Source organism: Ixodes scapularis, unplaced genomic scaffold (genome assembly GCF_016920785.2).
Source record: "Ixodes scapularis isolate PalLabHiFi unplaced genomic scaffold, ASM1692078v2 PGA_scaffold4__175_contigs__length_147842914, whole genome shotgun sequence".
NCBI classification, from domain to species: domain Eukaryota; kingdom Metazoa; phylum Arthropoda; class Arachnida; order Ixodida; family Ixodidae; genus Ixodes; species Ixodes scapularis.
Window position 1 is genome coordinate 144,555,101 of NW_024609879.1, and position 21,781 is coordinate 144,576,881.

Here is a 21,781-nt window from a genome sequence, read left to right on the forward strand (position 1 = left end):
AACCGTCGTGGCACCACGTGGTTTTCTTTCCGTCTCTTTTTTTTGTGTGTGTGTTTTTGTTTAGGATATACGCAGGTGGTCAACTCAAATACCTTCCTCTCTGCCACATGATGAGCATTGCGCACAACGGACGATGGCAAAATCTTAGCTTCCGTAAGAATGCAATTCCGCATAAAAAGTACAAATTTTGAGCGCGTGTCCAAGGCTTGCGTGGCTTGCGGCTGACGTCATCGAACCGTACCAGGGTCCGATTTCGGTCACGGTGAGAGCGAGGCGCTTGTCCTTATACCCTGTTATTCACCGGTCGATTTCAGCTAGTGCACGGAAGCAGAACTTGATATTTGCGGACGAAGAGCGAGTTGTCAATGGCTTCCGACGCGAAAGAAGCAGGCGATCGCAAGTTCAGCCTGTGTCCGATCTCACTTCGCCGAGGCGCTCGATTCGTAGCGGACGATCAACTTGTTTTCCGGTCTGTTAGCAAACAACGTACAGTGTTCTCCTTTTTTTTTCGTTTGCGAATGACGCTTTGTAGCAGACGAACCGCGCTCATCGCTCGCGTTAGCAGACGAATCGTCTACGGACGCCATATTCGCTCACTCCGCGAGAAGTGCATTAGATCTCGCTGTCGCGGTGACCATGCTCGGACCCCGGTGGTTATTTCTGCTCAACTGTCCTTGCCGAGAAAAACAAATACCACGGTGAGAAGCACATGTTGCGGAAGGTACGCGTGCAGCGTCGAGGTCCTTCACAATGGCCGCAGACGTCACGCCGCGCAGTGCATATCGAGCGGGGATGACGTACGCTTTGACGACGTCCCTGAAGAGGCTGTGCGCGTCGTCGGACGACGCCAGGGCCTGGGCCATGGGCAGCGAGCATCGCCTGGCGCTCGCCCCCAGACTACGCAGCGCCCGCACGGGACCCGCCACCAGGTTGGAGTTGGGCACGCTGAACAGTCGACCCCTGGAATCCTGGAAACGGCCGGCCAAAACAAGGCAAAGGGTACGTGTACGTGTGTTTTTTAGGGTTTCCAAAGCTACATCAATGTGGTCTCTGCAGGGGAGTTATTCGACCAGGAGGACGTATTACAGCGGGCCAACTGTAATGGTAAGTCATATAATGAACTAAGATTTTTTTAATTAGCTTTTTTACAATCAGCGAAAATAAACAGATGGTTCCAATTAGAAACTTGCTGAGCGTCATCGAAAACCACTACATCGGTAATTCTGAGGAAGTCTTTGAGCTCGTGGGAAGCCCAGTAGTGCGCTAAAGTTACCACTCGTGAAACAGGCACAAGGCTGGAGGTGAGAAAACGCGGATGACAAAGAGACGGAAAAACCGGGTGGGCGCAGGTGTTATCGCGCGGGTGGCCTTGCTCCCGTGCACGAATGGTAACTTTAGCGCTCTCCCGTGGTTACAGTGTGCTACAAGTTTTTCTGTTTTTTTTTTTTTTTTTTTAATTTGACTCATCTAGTGGTTTTCGGCAACGCTTATGAAATTTCTAAAGGAAACCATCCGTTTATTTCCAGAAATTAGAAATAGTTAATCCACATATTTTAGTTAATTAGCCCCTTCGAAAGCCACTCGAAAGCCACCGAGTTTACTCGGTGGCGAGCGGCATTTGAGCCGAGTGACAGTCCACAAGATCCCACAAGTCGGTTTTTCCGCCGTACAGTCATTGTCACGTGCTCTCGATCAATAAGTGCGGATAGTCATAGGACATCCGTCTGTACGGTCAAACTGAAGCCAAAATAAACGCAAAAGCAAATTCTTCAGCTCTGCCGGGATCGCGTACCAACTGTTGAGATTTATTTTTTCGGCAACGCACGCAGTCAAAAATAATTCGAAATACCAGCCCGGAAGAAAAATCGAGCACAGACCTGTACTTAGCTCAAGTTAAAAAAAAAAAAAAAAAAGTTCACCGTTTTTGTGCAAGAGCGGCCGTATTATTATTTTTAATTTTTTTTTTATACAAAGATCCTAGCACCAGGTTTAGATAATTAAAAAAAATTATTCGTACACGCATTAAACTAACAAAGCCATTATAAACAACAAACCCACAAATCTAAAAAAAAAAGAGGAAAAACTGGCGGCACGAGACTCGTAACTAACCGGAACGATACAACAAAACCGGAATGCAAAACACAACGAGCCCCCTTTTTTTTTTTTCGTTTTAGTTTCTTTGATTTTTAATGGCGCCTGGGCAAAGAGCTCGTCCCAGCGGGAAGTGCCCGACATTCCTGGTCGACCGTTCGTCGTACTTTCAGCGCTTTGCACTTACCTCTCCCTCAGTTCCTGGGCGCCCGAAGGATGCCCTTCGGGGCCTGAGAAGCAGCGTGGAACAAAAGACAAAGACCGACACCTTGAATCATCCAAACCAGGGACTTCTCTTAACGTCGGTCTCAAAGGAAACAGACCGTCTGCACTGAAGGAGACTCGAAAGGACGCCTCCGCCCAATAGGGAACTGAGCGGCGTGTCGGCTTAACTGAATGAATAAGAAGAAAGAATAGGCTGTTGCGAGATGAAAGCTTGCTTGTCCGTCCCAATTGTGCGTTTGATTCTTTCAGCGCCAGTCTCCGCCCTCTTTTGTTGGCATCGTTGCAAGGAGGCAGTTCAGAAGCCCACTACACAGTCGGCAATGCAGACACTACGTGGGCTACGCCATTTTGGTGCTCACTGCAAAAGTGGAGCCATATAGGCGATCGTTACAATTTGCAAATGCTATTTCCTCAACTATAGACCCTAGAGTTATTATAGTTATCTAGAGGGAAAGGACTTATGCATTCGGGCCGCTTCGGAACAGCGGGGAGTAGACGCGGAGGGCCCGGTAGGTGGTGCCGATGGCCCCGAAACGCTGGCGCCGCCTTAATAGACACGAAGCAGGAACTAAACATCCCACCTGTAAGGTCTCAACAACAGCTTACTTTGCAGGAGAACACCAGGATCGCGCATTGTATGAAACTAAATAAAGTAGACGAGCGCTCGAGCAACCTCAACTCGTCGCGGCAAAACGAACACGCCTAACCTTTCGCATGCTTCTTTTTTTCCCTCGCTTTTCAGCCGCTTTTTTTTTTTTTCCTTCATTTTCTCGGGATTGTCGATGCCAGCGTTCAGGATTTGCCGCGTTCTGCACCCGTCTTACCCATCCTGCTACAGACACGGTATCGTCGAAGCACAAGGGATGTCGTTTGGCTCTGTCGCGGACCGTTTGTATAACCTTTCTGGTGAAGACGGAAAACCGTGTAACGCGATTCCAGATAAAGTATCGAGATAACTGGCAACAGTGAACTGAAGCGTCAACACAGCTCAAGTATCGTTGCTTCGAAGCGCAGCCTGCTCACGGGCTCCAGATGCGCCTTCCAGCTATGGCAAAATCAGGATAGGGACCAGTCAAGAAAGTTACCCCCGAGGTTTATTTTGGCGGGACAACACTAACTTTGATACTTTCTTTTTTTTTTTTTTTTTTTTGCGAAGCGGATGAGAAGGTAGGATGGTGACAGTACAATGACGCCGGCGCGGGGACTCCCACATTCGTCGACAGACATGGTAGTTCCTTGCAGTGCAGTAAATAGAAAACACAATGCGGGATGTAATGGGCTGTTCTCATAGAGTGCGCCTTCATCCCATTTTTGCTATGCACAGGCCGCCCCCTTAACGGGAGCGGCCGTGCAAGTTAGCTGCACTAGAGACCACGACAACCCGCCAAAAGTCAGCTTCACGGAGGTTCTTCAATGGACAAGGTGCACAGAAAGCCGCACAGCGGTGGGGACGGAACACCAGGGGCCTTCGCATAAGCGAGGATATATTAGGCATTCAGGTTTCATTGCCCACATAAGAAAGGGACAACCACATCTTCAGGGAAGAGCCAAGAACATTTGAGTCATCAATGGGAAAGCCAGGGACCATTACGCCCCCAAGGGAATAGCAGGACAGGTTTAGGCTTGAGGAAACTATACTTTTTTTTTCTACATTCAGAGTAGGTTTATTACTCAGACAATTGCATTCCCGAGGAAAAACCCAGGGGACAAGAGCAAGAGCATCTTCTATAAGGTTCAGGAACCATCGCGTCCGTGACAAGTCCAGGGACCACCAGATGCTGAAAGCAAGGTTAGGGGACAGGTGTCATCGAGAAAATACGCATACCGCTGAGGAGCAAAAACGGGCATTGCATCTTTTGGAGGGGCCAGGAAGCATTGCGTTCAAGACAAACGACCAATGTGAGTTAAAAGCAAGGCAAGGACGTGTACCTATAAATAGTACAAGTACGCGTTACATATTTCGAACGGAGCGGGCACCATTAGTCATCAAGAGATGTCCCGAAACGATTGCATTCCTAAAGGAAGGCTAGAGAAGCTGTTATCAAGGAAGCCCATAATTGGATTGCCAAGGAAAGTATGTGGCAGTGTCTCCAGGGACCACTGTGTACTCAGGACAAGGCTAGGAACCATCACATACTCAAAGCAGGAAAGAAGCACATATAGTAATAAAGGATAGGGTTTGCACTGTTGGACAGCCAAAGGAAGTCCGTAGCAATGTTTCCTTTAAAGCACCAGGGACCTTTGCGTGCCCGAAAAAAAGCCAGGGAAATTCGCATGCTCAAGTCAAGGCTAGGGACTAGACGCCATTAAGGAAATGGCGTGAACCGTTGGAAGACGGCCAAAAGACGACGAGGGATCAACTGCGTTTTCAAGGGGGCAACATGAATGCGTACCTGCTTGAAACGAGGACGAAATAACAAACACATGCCACACAAGCAACAACGTCACCAACATGTCAGTAATGGAAAGGGAAACGAGGAAGGAAAATGGACGCCTCCGTGAACTGGGTTTGCGGTACAAACAACATAAAGGCCGGTGCCCACACAAAGAGGGGGAGGGGAAGGGGCGGTGCGTCCAAACCCTTGCAGCCGAGAACGATTCCAAGAACGATGCTCCGGCTTACAACGAGTGCAACGGGGATGCGGGATTCCTCGTTCGAGGGGCGACGCAAACACGCCACGCTTGCCCGGCGGCGGGGATCCTGCAAGGGCAGTCCGCCGATCAAAGACAATTCAGGTGGCGTCCCCTTCATGTCTCCGGATACAAAGAAGGGCACCTGGAAAACTCGCCGTGGGATTACAAATGCGCAGAAACGCCCAGTTAACCTATGTACCTGACGACTTGGGAAACGCGGCTATAGCTTCCGTGATAACCATTCTAGCCAGGATCACGATAGCTAGCCTGTTAGGTAGTCTTTGTTTCCGTGCACGTTCACCATCCGACGGTATTCCTGCGCCATTATAGTTGAGCTTCATTCTAAGTTAAAAGCTAGACTGTATGAAGTTAACCTGTAACTTGACGTCTTGAGGAATGCGGCTAGCTTCCGCGATAACCATAAGAGATTGCAGCCACTATACCTTTGCGACAAAGTCTACCACAATTGCACGCTTCAATTACTCGACGACCACAATAGTTAGCTTGTTGGCTCATCTTTGTTTACGTGCACGTTCACAACGGTATTCCTGCGCAATGTTTGTTGAGCTTTGTTCTTTGTAAGAAGTTAGACTGTCCGAAGTAATTCTACGCGCTTTATGTCTCGAGCAACGCGGTTAGCTTTTGCGGTCACCACGAGAGATTTCAAACGTATATCTTTCCAAGTTGCAGCAAAGTCGAACGTCATGCCAAGCTTCAGTTTCGTTGATACAAAGCTGTAGATGCCAATTTCACGGTCATAATAGCTAGCTTGTTTGTCCACCTTCTTTCATGCACGTCCACCGTGCGACAGTATTCTTCGTTTCTTGTTAAAAGCTACCAGTCTGAAGTTCATACTATACGTATTTGAAGTCAAAAAGAATATGTCTATACTTCGTTCCAGCTCAAGTCCAGACGCAGCAGACGCTACGAGATGATAGGACCAATCAAACAGCGGTAAAAGTGCAAGTCACTATGTCTTTTCTGTTTATTATTGGTTCAGAGGTCATAGACATATAAACAAATATGACGAGCACTATGATGATGGTGCGCTTTTAACGCTGTCTGATTGGTTGGCGACCACAAGAGATTACCGTCTCTGTACCTTCGCATGATTGCAAGAGCAGCAACGTGCCAAGGCTCGAGTCACTTCACGAATACCCGTATATGCTCATTGCGTAATCGCAATAGTTCCTTATTTGGCCCTTAGTTTTTATGCACGCCAATCATGAGACAGCGTTCCCGCCTTGAGTTACTTATCTTCTAAAAGGTAGAGAGCCCGAAGACACCCTACAAGCTGGGAGGATCTTTTTATTTTTATTTTTAAGAACTAACGACTAAATCTGTTCGTCTCCAGAAGCCAGTTTCCAGTCAAAAGAATCCTGGTTTTGTGAGAAACGTTTTCTAAGCCTTCTACGCATGTGCCACTCATCCTACACTCTCGAGAGGCGTGAACAGTATAAATGAAGGGGAAACCCCCCACAAGTTACAACAACGGGAAGTGGACTACACCGTATGTCTCGTATCTATAAAAGTCCACGACACGAGTCATCAACAATCCATGGAATGTTGTGCAGCCACCCAAGTGGTGCAATTCAAGGTGCAGCAGACAGGAATGGATGCTTTGCCATGCACGCCACCCTCGATTCAGAAGGCAACTCCGCTCCCGCGACAGATGCCAGCGCCACCATCAAGCAACAATTGCAGCACACCGCGGAGTATACCATACTAGCACCACCCCCACCACTGCACAGCCCGCGCAACCCGCGCAAAACTCCATTTCCCACTGGCATTTAACAACCTTCAGACTAATTAACCCGTGAATATATATCGACCCATCCTCATTAATGCCTAAAGAAAGAAAGTTAGCTGCCCATACGCTTCTTGACGCAGAGCCAAGACCAAAACAAAAATAGTAACAACTATAAAATTATAGTGCGCTACAGATCTACAAGACTAGAATGAGACAAATATGGGGGCCATGCACTGAAGCACTATACACAGCTCACTTGCGCGGCGGGTTCAGAAATGTGCGTTTCACTGTCACCGACTGCGCTGCCGCCGCTTCTGACTGCTTACGAAGAGAGAATATACGGGCGCCACCTATCGGGTGGCCCCGGAACAATTCCCATCAGCGTGTAGCTACAGGCTGAAGGTTTTGCACTGTATGCGAGATCATATCTAAGCACTCTTTATGAGGAATGGCCGCTTTTAATTGTTGTCCGAACTATTTCGAGCCCACGGTGGAACAGTGACGCGTAAAACATTAGGAAATGTACGCAGATCGGTAGTATTCCGGGGCTATCCGATAGATGGCGCCAGCAATTTAACTTGTCGGAAGTCGTCACATGCCAACGAGGCCGATTACAGTCAAACGCAAAGCTGTGAACCAGCCTAATACGCCCCGGCCCCCCTCCCCCCCCCCCCCCCCCCAAAAAAAAAAATTAAAATCGCAGTTTGTATAAAACAGCTTCTGCCTCGCTAATGCCGCAAATGACAATGCGATGAACTCGTGCAAGTACTCCAACAAGCGGCAATGCCATCACCATCCAAGCATGCAGCTAGTCCGGTCTCAACATAAACCCAACGAGACAGGGCAGTATTCTAGCTGCTTCACAAACTTGCGTTACGTTCGTCTAAGATACTCAATAGGAAGAAAAACGCGACCGTTGAAACATAACGGAGACACCGACCATTGCAAAGAATACAAGATATAACAAAACTGTGACCCATATCAGTTTCAAACGGGTCCGCTTGCAACGTTTTTTTTTTTTTTTTTTTATCTATTGGAGAAAAAAGAGCTGGTCATTCCGCAACTAATACATGCGGAGCAGGTGGCGTGAGACAAACATAAAGGACGCGCCAGACAACGTAACAAACCGCGAGTCGTGCTCCCTCACGTGTTCATTTGTTACTTTCCTCTTTCTAAAGCGGTGTTGACCACCTACACTTCGCCTTCAGTCGTCTCACACGTGATATAGGACTGGCCATGGAGGAAAATGAACGATATAAAACATTCGACACGGAAATCATCCCTAAGTTTAGCGGGCTGACACCGGCGTGACGTAGCCCCAAGATTTAGAGCACGGCAGTAACGTGGTGCAACTACGTCACCGCGCCACCTGACGACCCTGTATAATGCGTCCTACGTACACGATTTTTGTTAGGGACGGCCAAAACGGACAACGAGCCTTTCTTTGCTTTCTGCTCGGCAAACGAACTGATGACTTCAGTCAGTTCATTTCTTCTTCTCTTCCGTATCTTAATTCCTCACCAACAACACCTACTAGATAACTGTCTATTATCTTAACCTTTTTATATAAATTATAAAAAAGAAACAAGAGCACAGGTTAAAAATAACCAAAACTAACTCAACATCTAATAGCTATTTATCTATATTCAAACGAAGGTCGCTGATGACTCCACTTTTTCTCGGGCTCGCCGTATAAAACATCGTACGGGTGAACTTGAACAAAAGTAAAGAAGTCCTTACCTCGACACCAAAAACAGGTAAAGAGTTACTCGTCGTAGTAACCCGTTCCGGAGAAGTCCATTTCCTACCTCGCCTTCCCCGACCTATGCCCAGCCAAGAAAGGACGCTACGCACGGAACCCAAAAGCCTCGAAATAACGAAGAATTACCGAATCATTCCAACGGTCAACGCAAGGCCGCGGTAAATTTCCTCATCCTCCCCCTTCGTACACGCACAGGTTCATTAAAATTCCCAAGGAACGTCCCAACCTTTAATCAATTAAAAAAAAAAACGCGTACCAATAAAAAAGAGAAATAAAAAAACGCACACAACGTTTTTTTTTATTTGTTTGCTTTTAGAATGAGAAACGAGGCGACGGCAAGCCGTTTTACACGGAAGCAGGAAACTAAACGGTGTAGAAATAAAAATAAAAACGCCACTCATCCAGATGCATTACTCCTGTTGTTCATGAAACGACCGGCGTGCCGCCCGTTCGTATGCTAGTCCAAACCCCAGTCACTTTTTGTGTGCGTTTCCATTCAATTACATGTTTACTAAGTGGAAAACGGGAATTTTCCCCAGCATTCGACGGTCTCTCGAACCATTAGCTGCTATTTATCACGCTATAGACGCGGCCTATGTTTACGGCGGTTTGAAGGACACCGTTCCATCCTTCATCGAAGTCACGCACCTCGCCGAACAAAGAGAGGGGCCGCACAGCGCAAAACATAGTTCGAAGTGCGCGCACGGGAGGAGAGAAGCGACCTACTCCGCGTCAAATGTACGCCCTCAGAGCAAACGGAGCGAAAAGAGAGTAACCGCTCTCCGTTCGTCCCCTGTCAATCCGGGAGTAATCCAGAGGGAGCCAGAGCACAGAATACACCCTTTGAACAAATAGTGCGAGAAGATAGCAAACCCCAACGTTCGTACCCCCTCAAACCGGGAGCAACACGGAGGTAGCCAGAAACAGACACAATCCGCCTAGTCGACGTCCTTTGAACAAAATGAGAAACAAAAAGAAGTAAGCGCCCACCGTTCGTTGCCCTTCAAACAGGGCGGGCAACTAGCAGGGAGCCAGGACCGGAGTAGCCCGCGTAGAATAAACCCTTCGAATAAATTGTGCGAAAAGAGAGTAAGCACACGCTGTTCGTTCAATCTCAATTCGGGAGAAACTCGGAGGGAGTCGGCACCGGAGTCGTCCGCACAAGCTACACGCAAAAAGGGGGTAAACGCCCACCGTTCTTTCCCTCTCAAACCGAAAGAAACTCAGAGGGAGCCAGAATCAGATAGTCCGTGCGGTCTACATGTTTTCAACAAAATAATCGAAGTGATCGAGCGCCCATTGTTCGTTCCCTCTCAAACCGGGAGCAACTAAAAGGGAGCCAGAATCGGAGCAGTCCGCACAGACCATACCTTTTCAACAAGCGAGTAAGCGTCCACCATTCTCTTCTCAAAACGCGAGCAACTCAGAAGGAACAAGAATCAAAGTACTCTGCGCAGACTACTCATTGAACAAACTGTTCGAAAAGGGAGTAAGCGCCACCGTTCGTATTCTGTCAAACCGGAAGCAACAATGAGAGGGCCAGTATTAGCGTTGTCCGCGCAGACCACACCCTTCAAACAAATGGTGCGCGAAGACCCCCCCCCCCCCTTCCCCTTCTCAAACCGGAAGCAACTCAGAGGGAACCAGCAGTGGAGTAGTCTGTCCAGACTAAACTCTTTGAACAATGCGAAAAGAGAGTAAGCTCGCACCGTTCGTCACTTTTTAAACAGGGAGCAACTCGGAACCAGAATGGGAGTAGTACGCGCAGACCTTTGAAGAAACGGTGAGAAAAGGAAGTATGCGGCCAGCATTCGTCCCCTCTTAAGCTGGGAACAACTCAGAAAGAGCAGAACTGGAGTACTCCGTGCAGACTACACTTTTTGAACAAGTGCAAAAAGGGAGTTGACGTGTCCGCCCGTCCCCTTCAAACCGGGAGGAACTCCGACGGAGCCAGAATCGGAGCAGTACGTGGACTACGTCCTTCGTACAAATGGTGCGAAAAGAGAGTAAACGGCAACACTTAGCCCCCTTTAGTCAAATGCCTTTACGAAAAAAAGAAAAAAAAAATCAACAAAAATTTGGTTTTCTTGAGTCAAGCGCCTTTTGCCATGTTTCGGGTAAAAAAAGTTCTATACCTCGAAAAAGACCGGTACCAAATACTCAAGTGGGTTCTGCCTATTCTGTATTTTGTGCCAGACACTAAAATTACTTCTGCGTTAACAGACCGTAAGCAGAATCCAAAAGGACTCGTAAAAGCGCCGAGACCACACATTTCGCTAGAGAAACGGGGCGGGGATAGTATTGCAGTCATGTGCTATAGTCGCTTACAAGTCCAAGAAGGTAGGAGAAACTCCTCCCACAAGCGTGATGCGCCCGTTTCAAATCTCTCCGCAGTCGAAAGAAGAGTTCACTGGAAACGCTCCTTGTTCCGCTTCAATGGATTCCAAGTTGTCTCCGACCCCACTTTTTAGGGAAGCGACCTTTGTATTCATTGGAGGGGGAACCGAGCCCCTGAAAGCAGCCTTTGTATTCATCGGAGGGTGAAGCTAAACCCCGAAAGTCGTATTTGTTTCCATCGGAGGGGGAAAACTCTAATCTCCCACTCGTGGCTTCCACAATGCTAAGTCAAAGTCGAAAGATAAAGCAAATAAGTAAAGAAAAGCAAGACCCTCCTCGGCGCGTTGGCCGCGACGTCACGGAAACGATGGGACGCTATTGGATGCGGAGGTGGCGAATGGATATATATGATTCCCTTTGAGGGGCATTTGCCGCTACCTTAAGCTGTAACCGACTATAGCACAGAAGATGACATCCGCGTACCGCAGGTGTTATCTTTTATGTGACCAGCAAACCCATAAAGCTACACAAAACCAAATTATTCAAATTCGAGAAAAAATCTATATTTTCTCATTAGAAAGAAGACACAACTCGTCAACTTGTTCACAAGGAAAAAAACAAAAAGCCCGTCAGGCGCTAAGCTTGCTGTACCAAAAAGGCATGCCCTTCCACGGCAAAGCAAGCCACGTGCCTCTAAAGCTTGCAAGCCAAGCTAACAAGCCAAGCCAAGCCAACAGCAGCAGACGCAAGGACAACCACAACCACAGGAACTACAGCAGGAGCGGTGCAACCAGGAGCGCGACCCGGTGGGGACATCGGACACAACCAGCGACCAGCAGAAGATGCACAACAAGCCACCGACAGTTCCATGCGCAAGGAGGAAGGGTCGTCCCATGCAGTCTTCTTGAGCATGCCGGAGACTCAGCGCACCTTGGTGGGCGGCGAGCCTGCAGCGACCTCCTGGAGCTGGTGGTCCAGCAGGAGCTTGCGGGCCTCTTCCAACTCCCGGTGCTCCTTCTCGGAGGCGCGCTTGAGGTTCTCCACGTGGGTGACCATCACTTCGAAGGCCCTGCTCATGCGTTCCTCCTAAGGAGACACACCGCGCCGACACAATGTCTCCAGGAGCTTCGAGTGGCGCATCGGGATGTAACCCGCTGAGAACCGACGTTCAGGTTGTCTATCGCACCCTCTTTCACCCTACGGGCCTTAACCCTAGAGGAACATGACTTTCGTGAAGCTCCACCAAAGGCGGTAGTAGTTATATCCGCATATCATAAAAATATTACTAAACCTCTATTCGTACCTATCGTCGGTGACAAGTTAAGAACTCAGTGCATGCTCCGTCCAAAGCGCGAGCTTTGACTTTCTTAATACCTGGTTGCACGAGCAGCCAGAGCACGGTGGAAGGCAACCAGAGCGGGCTGGAGGCGGAGCTTCCACTGCATCCTTAGCCTGTCACCGATTAAGATAACACCTTAGGACTATGGGAGAAAACACATTGGGTGTGGTGCGGTTAATTGCGGAAGACTAAAACTGTACGAATACTTTCTCAGGGCCCTAACCGTGCCGAAACACCAGAGCAAAAGAAAATACCTGAAGCTATTATGGCACCTAGAAAAAAATCCAACTTAGACAAGGAAAGCACAATGTGCGATGGTGGTGCAGTGTGTACCTTTCTTGCACAGCTTAAAAAAACGTTAGGCATGCTTATTAACGTACCCCCAAAAGGGTACCTCACACTGGAAGAACCTACACTGTAAGTGTTCCGATCATTTGCGGGACAAACAGCAGTGCGGCGCAACCAGTTACCCGACATGACACTCCCAATACAGTATAAAGCAAACTGAACCAGCCCCAAAAGTGCATAATATTCCATTTCTGTGCGTCAGATTGGAACGCCATCTACGGTTCGGGATTGCCCATAGAGTGTTCTCGCCACTGAACCAGCTCTCAAGGCCACGAACGCACGGCGTCCCCGCAGAGCGGGACCTCAATCAGTCAAAGCCATAAACAAAGATCGCCTACCGGCACCGAAGTGCAGAATCAACAACCGTTCATTCTGCCGTCCCCGTCAGCGATGTCGACATCGGGGCCGGGTGACTAAGTCCACGCCAGAGGCAGCCCGCGAGGCAGAAGGCGTCGCCATCAGATTTACGGTTAATCCCTCAATGAAATTACAGCGCGGACATACGCCTGTCGTTTCGCAATCGCGTGTTCGTTTCTGCGAATGCATCGGAGCACGTCACCATCATCGACATATAAAAAATAAAGAAGAAAAAAGGCGAGAAGGCCGATCGAGCTTTGGCTGGAAATACCACCGACTGCATAGCCGTACCCTTTGGTTTTGCCGCCGTAGGCCCATAGTACGTTTCGGTTGAAGGGCTGCCCCTCACGACGAGGCGATGCTCACGCTATCGTTTGGAATCGCGGCGGAAACCTAGTCTTTTGCAATCCCCCTAAACACCACTCCCCACGGCAAGAACGCCTTAGGGCAATACTGCGGCTCAGGAGGAATTACCAAGGGGTACCGTGCTCTTTTCCGTTCGGTTCCCATGTACATCTACCTTATACATCGTCCCGGCACGCGTGAAATGCGCTATTCGCTAGCGGCGGTAAATTCCCCGAGCAAATAACCTAACCCTGAGGAATCTGTAGCTCACAAATAAAGGGAAGACGATGGTTGTTTTAGGGATCGCGGTTAATTGGCGAGTCTTGAATACAGGTTTGAGATGATGCATTGAGCCGCGCGTCAAAAGGTATATATAACCGCCAACCATTTTCTTTTTTCCGGTGTGATCGACGAGAATACACACACGCCAAATGTTTAGGTCTAAACTGAACATGAGTGTCATACTCATGTTCGGTGTCACAATGCAGGCTCTTTTCTTTTTTAGATGTAAACTTTTTTCAAGCTTCATCATTCGTGGAGGTCCCTATGTAGATTGCAGCGATTGGCTTCTCTAAGTGATTTGCGGGAAAGTCGACGCTCTAGATTTATTAGATGTATACGTTCGATCAGCGCATGCGCGCGCGGAAATGTGCGCGCACAAATTGCAAGAGTCGCACACTAATCCGCATGGCGCAATAAGCCTCGTGCGGGCGGGGTCCCGCATTCCAGCTAAGTGTGCCGTCCCCTGCACACCTAAGCAAAACAAAAACAGCGATACCTTACGAAATGCTACATCGCGCGTTTTGATACGAGGAACGAGAAAAAAAAAACAAGAAAAAAACAAACAAAGGGCGTTAAAGTCAGTTCCGGTTATGCTAAACACCGCCCACAGAGTCCAACAACTTGCGCAGCAACAGGTGAGATTAGCAGTAACATGTTAGGCTTAAAGGATTAAGATAGGAAACTGCGTGTCGCAAATCGGTCCAACTTGTCGAGAAATTTCCGCGCAAGACGCTACACGCAGGGAGGGAAGGTGACCCACATCCACGGCGACCTTCCGGCGGTTTTTCTTCTCCGACACACACAGTTAGTAATCACCTCACAAACGTCGTATAGATGTACATAGCTATAATTCCTAGTAACCCTGACTCAAATTAACCTCCAGGTCCATAAAAATTCCCCGCCAGACCTCTCTAGCCTCGTCTGCATGCTGATGACGGGCGGAAGAAACTCTCGCGCAAACCGAGACCCCAATGCGAGCGATATCAGGGTCACTTAAAGACCACGCTCGAAGAACCTCGCGGAGCCTTTGTTCGAGCAAATGAGTTTTCCGGTCCGGTAGCAAGCTTTGTTCGAGCAACTTTCGCTCGCGGCATCCGTTCCCAAGTTTCGCTAGCGGCCTTTGTTCGAACAAGTTTCGCGAACCTTGACCTAGACGAAACAGCGCATACATCTACAATTCGTTCCGCCTCCAGTCCAGACGCAGCGGACGTCACGAGCTGATGGAACCAATCGGACATTGTCAAGAAATCGCACCATCATAAGGTGTTCGTCGTGATCCTCTAAGTGTTCTTTCATCGCGGAACCAATCATAAACAAAAAAAAAAAAAAATGCCCAGTGGCTCGCGCTTTTGTCGCTGAGGGTACCATGAAACGATTTTTTCAACATCTTCCTCCTTGGCTTTAATCCTCAACTCAAAAAGCGAAATGAGAAATCCCGTGATTGTGACGTGATTTCTGGGCCCCGTATGCGACGACTCCAAACTTCCACTGCGCTTTTCGAGCACACCGTGGACTTGGTCATTCGCAGGCGATGATAAGCGCGGTCACGGCACTCGTTGGAGCACGAACGCGAATCCAAATATTCGTCGACGGATTGATTGTGACAAACGTATATAGTGACGCACTGCTCCTGTCAAATTCGTGAGCTGGGGTCGGCTGGCGTGCTCCGTTACCGCGAATATAGCTTTTTTTTTTTTTTAATCTTTACAGATTTGTTTAGAAAAAGCCGTCAAAGTTACATGCGGTTTGTGCAGGTGACTTATATGGCCAGGAGGACATTATGGGGGTGGCTAATCTTTGCGATAAGTCGGATAATTAATCAACATTCGTTCATTAACTTTTTATTTAGTGAACATAGACATGTAGTTTTAATTAGAAACTTAGAAAGCGTCATCGAAAACCACTACATCTACTCTTTTTAGAACGACTCGAAGCCCATGGGAAAAAATTGGGGGCGCACCAAAGTACCCCTCGTGCAGCAGGCCGCAAAACTAGCAGTGGCGGAAAGCGATGATAATCTAATCCTCCGCAATCCGTCACTGCTAGCTTTCTAAACAATGGCAATCGAAACCAAGAAAAAAGAGAAATACGAGCATCGTTTAGGCCCTCAACTCGGAGCCAGAACAAGCGGCCGAGTGGCCTGATGCCGATATCCTATACGCCGCCAACGTTAATCATAGCCACGCGCTGGGTTTGGCAAAATAGAAAACGCGCGCTGAGCTCATGGCATTGCTAGAGTTCGGCTATTCTCATTAACCGCAGTAGTTGGACACGAGCCACTACCCGAGTGTTCGCCGAGGCACTGAACGGAAGTCAAGTGCTCACGCAGTTCTCGGGTCCAATCCATGAGCCACGCTCGACTGTCGCCAGGCGAGTGGTTTCAACCTCACAATTACCTCATCGAGCTTTGCGAAGACAAGACTGAAAGAAATACTCCACGTTTATCCTCTCAATTTCATCGCGACAAGAGATGCTTCTGAATCAGTGGCGGCCTGTGCGAGTATACTTTGGACAGACTGGAGGACCAGTACGCCTCTGCAAAGAGGCGTCCTGGTCCTATAGTCCTATACAACATAAAAACCCAATAACTACAAAGTGCCCCCTCCCCCCCCCCCCACCCCCACCCCAAAAAAAAAATATATATATATATATATCTTACCCATATAAATGTTTCATGTTAATAACTCCGAGTATAGACCGACACGCGGCTTTGACGCCAAGTCGCCACGGTGGCGCCACCGTCGGCACGGAGCAGGAGCAGACGTGGACAAACCCAGGCAAATTACCCGAGCACAAACTACAAAAGCCGGGAACGTAGAGATGCACGCACTTGCCTCGCTAGTACAAAAAAAGAAAAAAAAATAATTCGAAGTAAATAATTAAAATGAGGCGATGACGAGCGCAAGCGCACCAAAGTGCTATTTGTTCTAGGATTTCGCTTTAGGGTAGAGTTTGCGCCGCAGACGCCACGACATGTATACAGAGCGAGTAAGTGTTTAATATATGCCGGGTGTTTCAGCGAAGACTGACAAGAATTCCTACAATTAGTGTATTCCAGGTAAAGAGATCGTTTTCTAGGGACTGTATTACTCGTGGTGGCGGACATCAGAAAACGCGCGGTACTTACTAATTAGTTCGCTAATTAATAAAAATGACGAATTAACTTTTTAATTTGTAGAATAGACATATGGTTCCAATTAAAAACTGGCTGAGCGTCATTGAAAACCACTAAATCGGTAATTTTCCGAAAGACTGTGAGCGCGTGAGAAGGGTAGCAGTACACAAAACTTGCCACAGGTGGAGCAGGTGCAAGGCTAGCGGTTGCGGTAAGGCGTCCGCGCGATTTTTCCGTCTCTTAGGAGAGCCCCAGCCTCGCACCTGCTTCACGAGTGGTAACTTTTAGCGCACTACTACGCTTCTCACGCGCTCAAAGTCTTTCGGAAAATGACTTATTTTGGTAGTTATCGATGACGCTCAGTAAGTTCTTAATTGAAACCTTGTGTCTATTTTCACTAATAAAGAAGTTAATTCGCGAACTAATTAGTAAGTATCAAATACAAACTTGTTTCGAGGCTAGGCCGTAATGAAGTCATCAGGGTAGACGCACCTGCTGCACGGCGCCGTACACCTCGGCCTGACTGGAGACCCGGTCGGTGGACTGCTGGATCACAGCCACGTGGTTCTGGATCTTGGCCACCGTCTCGCGGATCTTCTCGTCTTCCGGACAAAGAGAGTCCAGCTTCTGCGCATCCGTCCACACACACACACCCTCAAACTTCGCCAATAAAAAGGAACCTATGAAAACGTACTGGAATGAGGGTTGCAGTAACTAAATGCATTTTACAGTGCAATCGTGTAAGAAATTATATTTAAAAAAAAAATGCAACGCAATCGCTCACTGTTCACAACTGTTACCGTAACTATTCTCCGTTTCACTCTCCCACGCTCGCGACTGTTTACGACCGAGTGCCTCACAACCTCTTGCGATCCCGTGCGACACGAGGGGAAGAGTCTGGACATCTATGGTCCTCGGTGACATCTCGCCGTAGCTTCGCTCCTCCCAGACTCCTCCCATAGAAATGACGTCAGGCCTAGCAACGGCAAATGCCGGGCGAGCGGCGCGGGCCTGTCCACCATTACCGCTCCCAGGCCAACGCGCCCGTATGCAGGGTCGCATGGTATCCTGCGTACAAACCCTTATTTTCAAGGTTCCGGATGAGAAAATGGTCGGTTCCTGGCGAGAAGAAGATCCTCATCAAGGAGAGGTACATAACAAGGTTGTGGGAAAGCCTGCCCCAGACGCCCAGACCCTCTACCGAGAGGGACGGGAAGAAGGGACAAGGTCCTCCACACCCGCATCACGGCGGGCGCCACCCACTTCCCGGCACGCGTGGCCGCATGGAGCCAAGGGAGACGCTCTGGCACATGCAACAAATGCACGAACAACATAAAAGGAGACGCGACTCATCTCTTACGGAAATGCCGCTACTAGTAACAACTTCGGACCAAGTACAAACCCAATTGTGCCAAGAACCTGGATGACGAGCTTCACTCGAAGAAGTCACCAGACAAAAAAAAAAAAAAAACGGCCACCTTAGTCTTAACGAACAAAAAGTTGGGGCACAAACAAGCTGGTGAAGGTTTAACACAATTTTTGGACAAACCCCCGAGACTGGGGAAAAGACGAAGGACAACACAACACACAGTCTCTCTGTGTAATGTGTTGTCCTTCGTCTTTTAGGTATGAGTGAAAAAAGGAAACTATTTCATTTCTCCAATCCGATTAAAAAAGGATCCTTCTACAAAAAGTCGAATCAAAGATATAACAAACACTATTAAATCTCCTTGTAAATGTTTCATTTAATTTGAGTCGAAGTTCGTATCCACGGCTTATCGCTGCTGAAAAATACCGAAATACAGTAACGTTCGTTAGATTTTTGGAAGTGATTACGGTAACGGTATTTCGTGACATATGGAGGACGGTAACGAATCTCATTAGAGAGTTTTAGTAGATAGTTCCGATACCCTCGATAACGATATGATGCATGCGCAAAGGCGGCAGCGGAATATCGGGTACCGTTATTGGAGTCCACGGAACGATCTATTAAAACTTTAGTAATGCATTATTTCTTTTACTAACAAACGAGAAAAGCTATTCCGCTAATAACTTTCGGTAACGAACACAACACTGCTCACGAGCGTGTGTCACAACTCGAACCCGAATTTAATCTCTCGGCTTTATCTAGACGTAGAACACTGTCTCGGCTGTGCTTCTTTCATAATCTTCCACATGAAAGATCCACTTACTGTCATCCTCCAACCTAGATTACGTCCTCTCAAAATTGAACTGTTCGAATCGCGAACTATTCGACACACATTTTCCCAGCCTTTGCTGAGCATCAATGACTGGAATTCGCTGGCTGACCTGATAGTAACTGATGCTAACCATCTTTCGTTCAGCTCCAAGTACAAAGCGTTTTTGGATATGCATATGGTATTCGGTGTCTCTGCAATTCTTTTGCTCTAAAATATTGAAGAGTTTTTTTTTTTTGTTTTGTTTTTCTTGACTCGTTTAGATTTGACGGATGTTTGAGGATAATCAACTTGAACTGCACAGGATCTCGTCTGCTCACGGTTGCCAGGTCCCGGATGGCGTCCAGTTCCGAGTGGATGTTGCCCTCGGCGATGTCCCTGTGCCGCTGGTGGAGTTCGAGCCGCTTCGCCAGCGTCAGCCGGTCCGTCTTGAATCCCAGCGAGAGTGTGGTGAACTTGGTCTGAGAGTGGAAGACGGACAGGGGCCGAGGACGGAACCCCAAAGTTGGAAACCGTACACATAAAGAGGGTCGTTTCACGCTCCGGGAGTACAGCACTTTGGTCTTGTGCTGATGTCGTTTCAGTGACTTGGTGGAGGATGCTCGCTACCAGGGTATCCAAACTATAGCGTAGCTACAGTCCTGTCCTAACAGTAAACAAACCCAAAGTTGGTTACCGTTTAGACGTAACTCTCTTTCCTGCTGCTGATGTTCTCTGGATGTCGTCGTGGCGCATGTTCACTACCAGAACATGCAGCAACCGTTACTATCGTCCTGTTCTGAAGACCATAAACGATAACCCCGAAAACTAGGAGTTAAGCCTAATACATGCGATGAGAACAAAAGGGCCAGATAGCGATGAAATCATCGCTGCGTGAGCCATATATCTGTTCAATTGTGGTCGTATACATCAAGCATGCACAGGAAACCATCGAGACAAGCAAGGTGGTCTCTTACCTCAATTTCTTCCTCGCTCATCTGATCCGAACTGCAAGCCATGGAACAAAACCAGAAAACAATATATTCACTCGGATAAAAACTGCAACACATAACGCTAAACATGAGGTAACAATGCACATACTCGTGCATCACTTATTTATTCATTATCGGTTTCACATTACCGCCAAACGTTAGGGGCCAAAGCGGGACTGGAAGATATGAATAAAATGCTATACAATCGTGGAATTTTACAACGAACCCACCCCTCCAAAAGAGGCATACAAAAAAAAAAAGAAAAAAAAACACAAATAATTACACGTTAAAACAATCCTCATCCCAATAAAAAAAAAAAAAAAATGATGATGAATTCTGCACTAAGTGAGACGGCCTTCAGAGTGACTCATCCTCGAATCACTTATCGCGGTAAGTTATTTATCTTTAGTAAACGGGTGCCCACCAACCGATGGAACAAGATCGAGTACTCGATCCCTTTTCGCGTGCGACTAAAACCAGAAAAATAAGCGCGTGCAGATTTATACCCCGGAAAACGGGGAAGCAATAACCGATAACCCCAAGGGTATACACACCACACGACATGCAAATTTGGGGTTTTCACGTCCCAAAACCAACAACGAGGGCATCTGGAACGCCCCAGCAAAGGACTGACTCACACCCGTGCAACAGAAATCCCGGTTACACGGCAAGACCTTCTCCGCCACAGGCCTCCGTCGGACCACGGGAGCATTTCGGTCGGGATTCGCACAAAACAACCCCTTGCGAATAGACCTCTCCGGGAAATCCCAAAAGGCCTCTCGGCAGTCCCACATTGCACCGCGCGGCGCGGGGCATTATGGGGCCGTTCCGATGTACGCTCGGGTGGAAGTGGCTCGATTCTTTTTCTCTCACTACTGCGAGTTCCGAACACGAAGAAAACAGCGAAGACACCGCGAAGCCGAAACGTATACCCCGTTTTGTTATTGCCTCGCTCTCCTTTGCGGTTTTAATATCGCAAAAAATGCTAGGCAAACGTGAACCGCTCTTTCTATTCATGGGTACCCCTTAACGCAACGCACATAAAATTGCCGCAGTGCGTCGAAAAGACGATGGGAGGCGCGGCCGACGCTCATTCCTTCGAAAACACACCGTCATCAGACACCCTCATTCCAGCAACTGACGAGCCCGATAAAAAGTGTGTTCGTGCACTGAAGTGAACGTTGTGTCTCTAGCCTCTAGAAATGCAACAGCTACAACAAAATGGCCAGGGTCCTTTCGAACCTATAGTCCCCTAACACGCGCGTTCTCATTCAGAAGCGAGCATTTCGCTACGCCCACAGTAGCAGACGAGCTGGGAACGTCGAATGCAATTGGCTCCGATCAATTTCTTTGTTTTCTTAGGCGGTCGCTATCCGCAACCGAGGGACAATGTGGGCGACCCTAATGGTTTTTGCGCCAACGACTTCCGCGTTCGCGGCGACGGCTCGACGCTAGATCCCTCTTCACGACGCGGGAAAGAAGCCGTCAAATGTCCGTTGCTTGAAAACCTAACTACGGGGGTCCGACAGAGAAAATGAAACCCCGTTTCTTTTTCGTCCCCGTAAACAAACAACGCGTCGCAGAATGCGGAAACTCCGTGAAATTATGACGCCGCAGCGGTGGTCATAGAGAAGGCGAAAGTTTGAGAATATGAGGTTACCTGCATCGAACAGAAAAAAAACGAGATTTCTCTTCTACGAGTCCGTGCATCTATATATAGGCCCCATAGTCAAACCAGGAAATGACATTGTGGGCGCCAATAACATCTATTTCGGTAAAAAGAAAAAAAAAAGAACTTGTCACTAAGACAATTTTGTTCGCTTCCTTGGTGACAAGTTTCTTCCCCGAAATAAATGCCATGGGCGCTCGTTGTTGGTTTGACGTTTATCGAAAAGCTTTATTTTTTCGGTTTGACCTTTTGATCCAGGTAACGTCACCTTACCAAAGTCGCATATTACCGCCACCGCAGGTGTAAATTCACACCGAGTTTCAGCCTTCTACAATGGCGGCCGAAAACCCGGGTTCAA

The 21,781-nt window shown here is 48.1% G+C and overlaps 1 protein-coding gene across 1 annotated transcript in view; it reads right to left on the minus strand.

Moving 5' to 3' along the window:
- The window catches only part of LOC115311292 (inositol 1,4,5-triphosphate receptor associated 1), a gene marked incomplete at its 5' end in the record, with an annotated part of 28,209 nt that extends 8,449 nt beyond the window's left edge, over positions 1-19,760 (minus strand). The window contains 6 exon segments of the mRNA XM_040208917.3: positions 802-968; positions 4,940-5,017; positions 11,730-11,885; positions 17,078-17,212; positions 19,104-19,244; positions 19,740-19,760. Coding sequence (XP_040064851.2) covers positions 802-968; positions 4,940-5,017; positions 11,730-11,885; positions 17,078-17,212; positions 19,104-19,244; positions 19,740-19,760 — 698 coding nt within the window.
- Between the last annotated feature and the right edge of the window lie 2,021 nt (positions 19,761-21,781).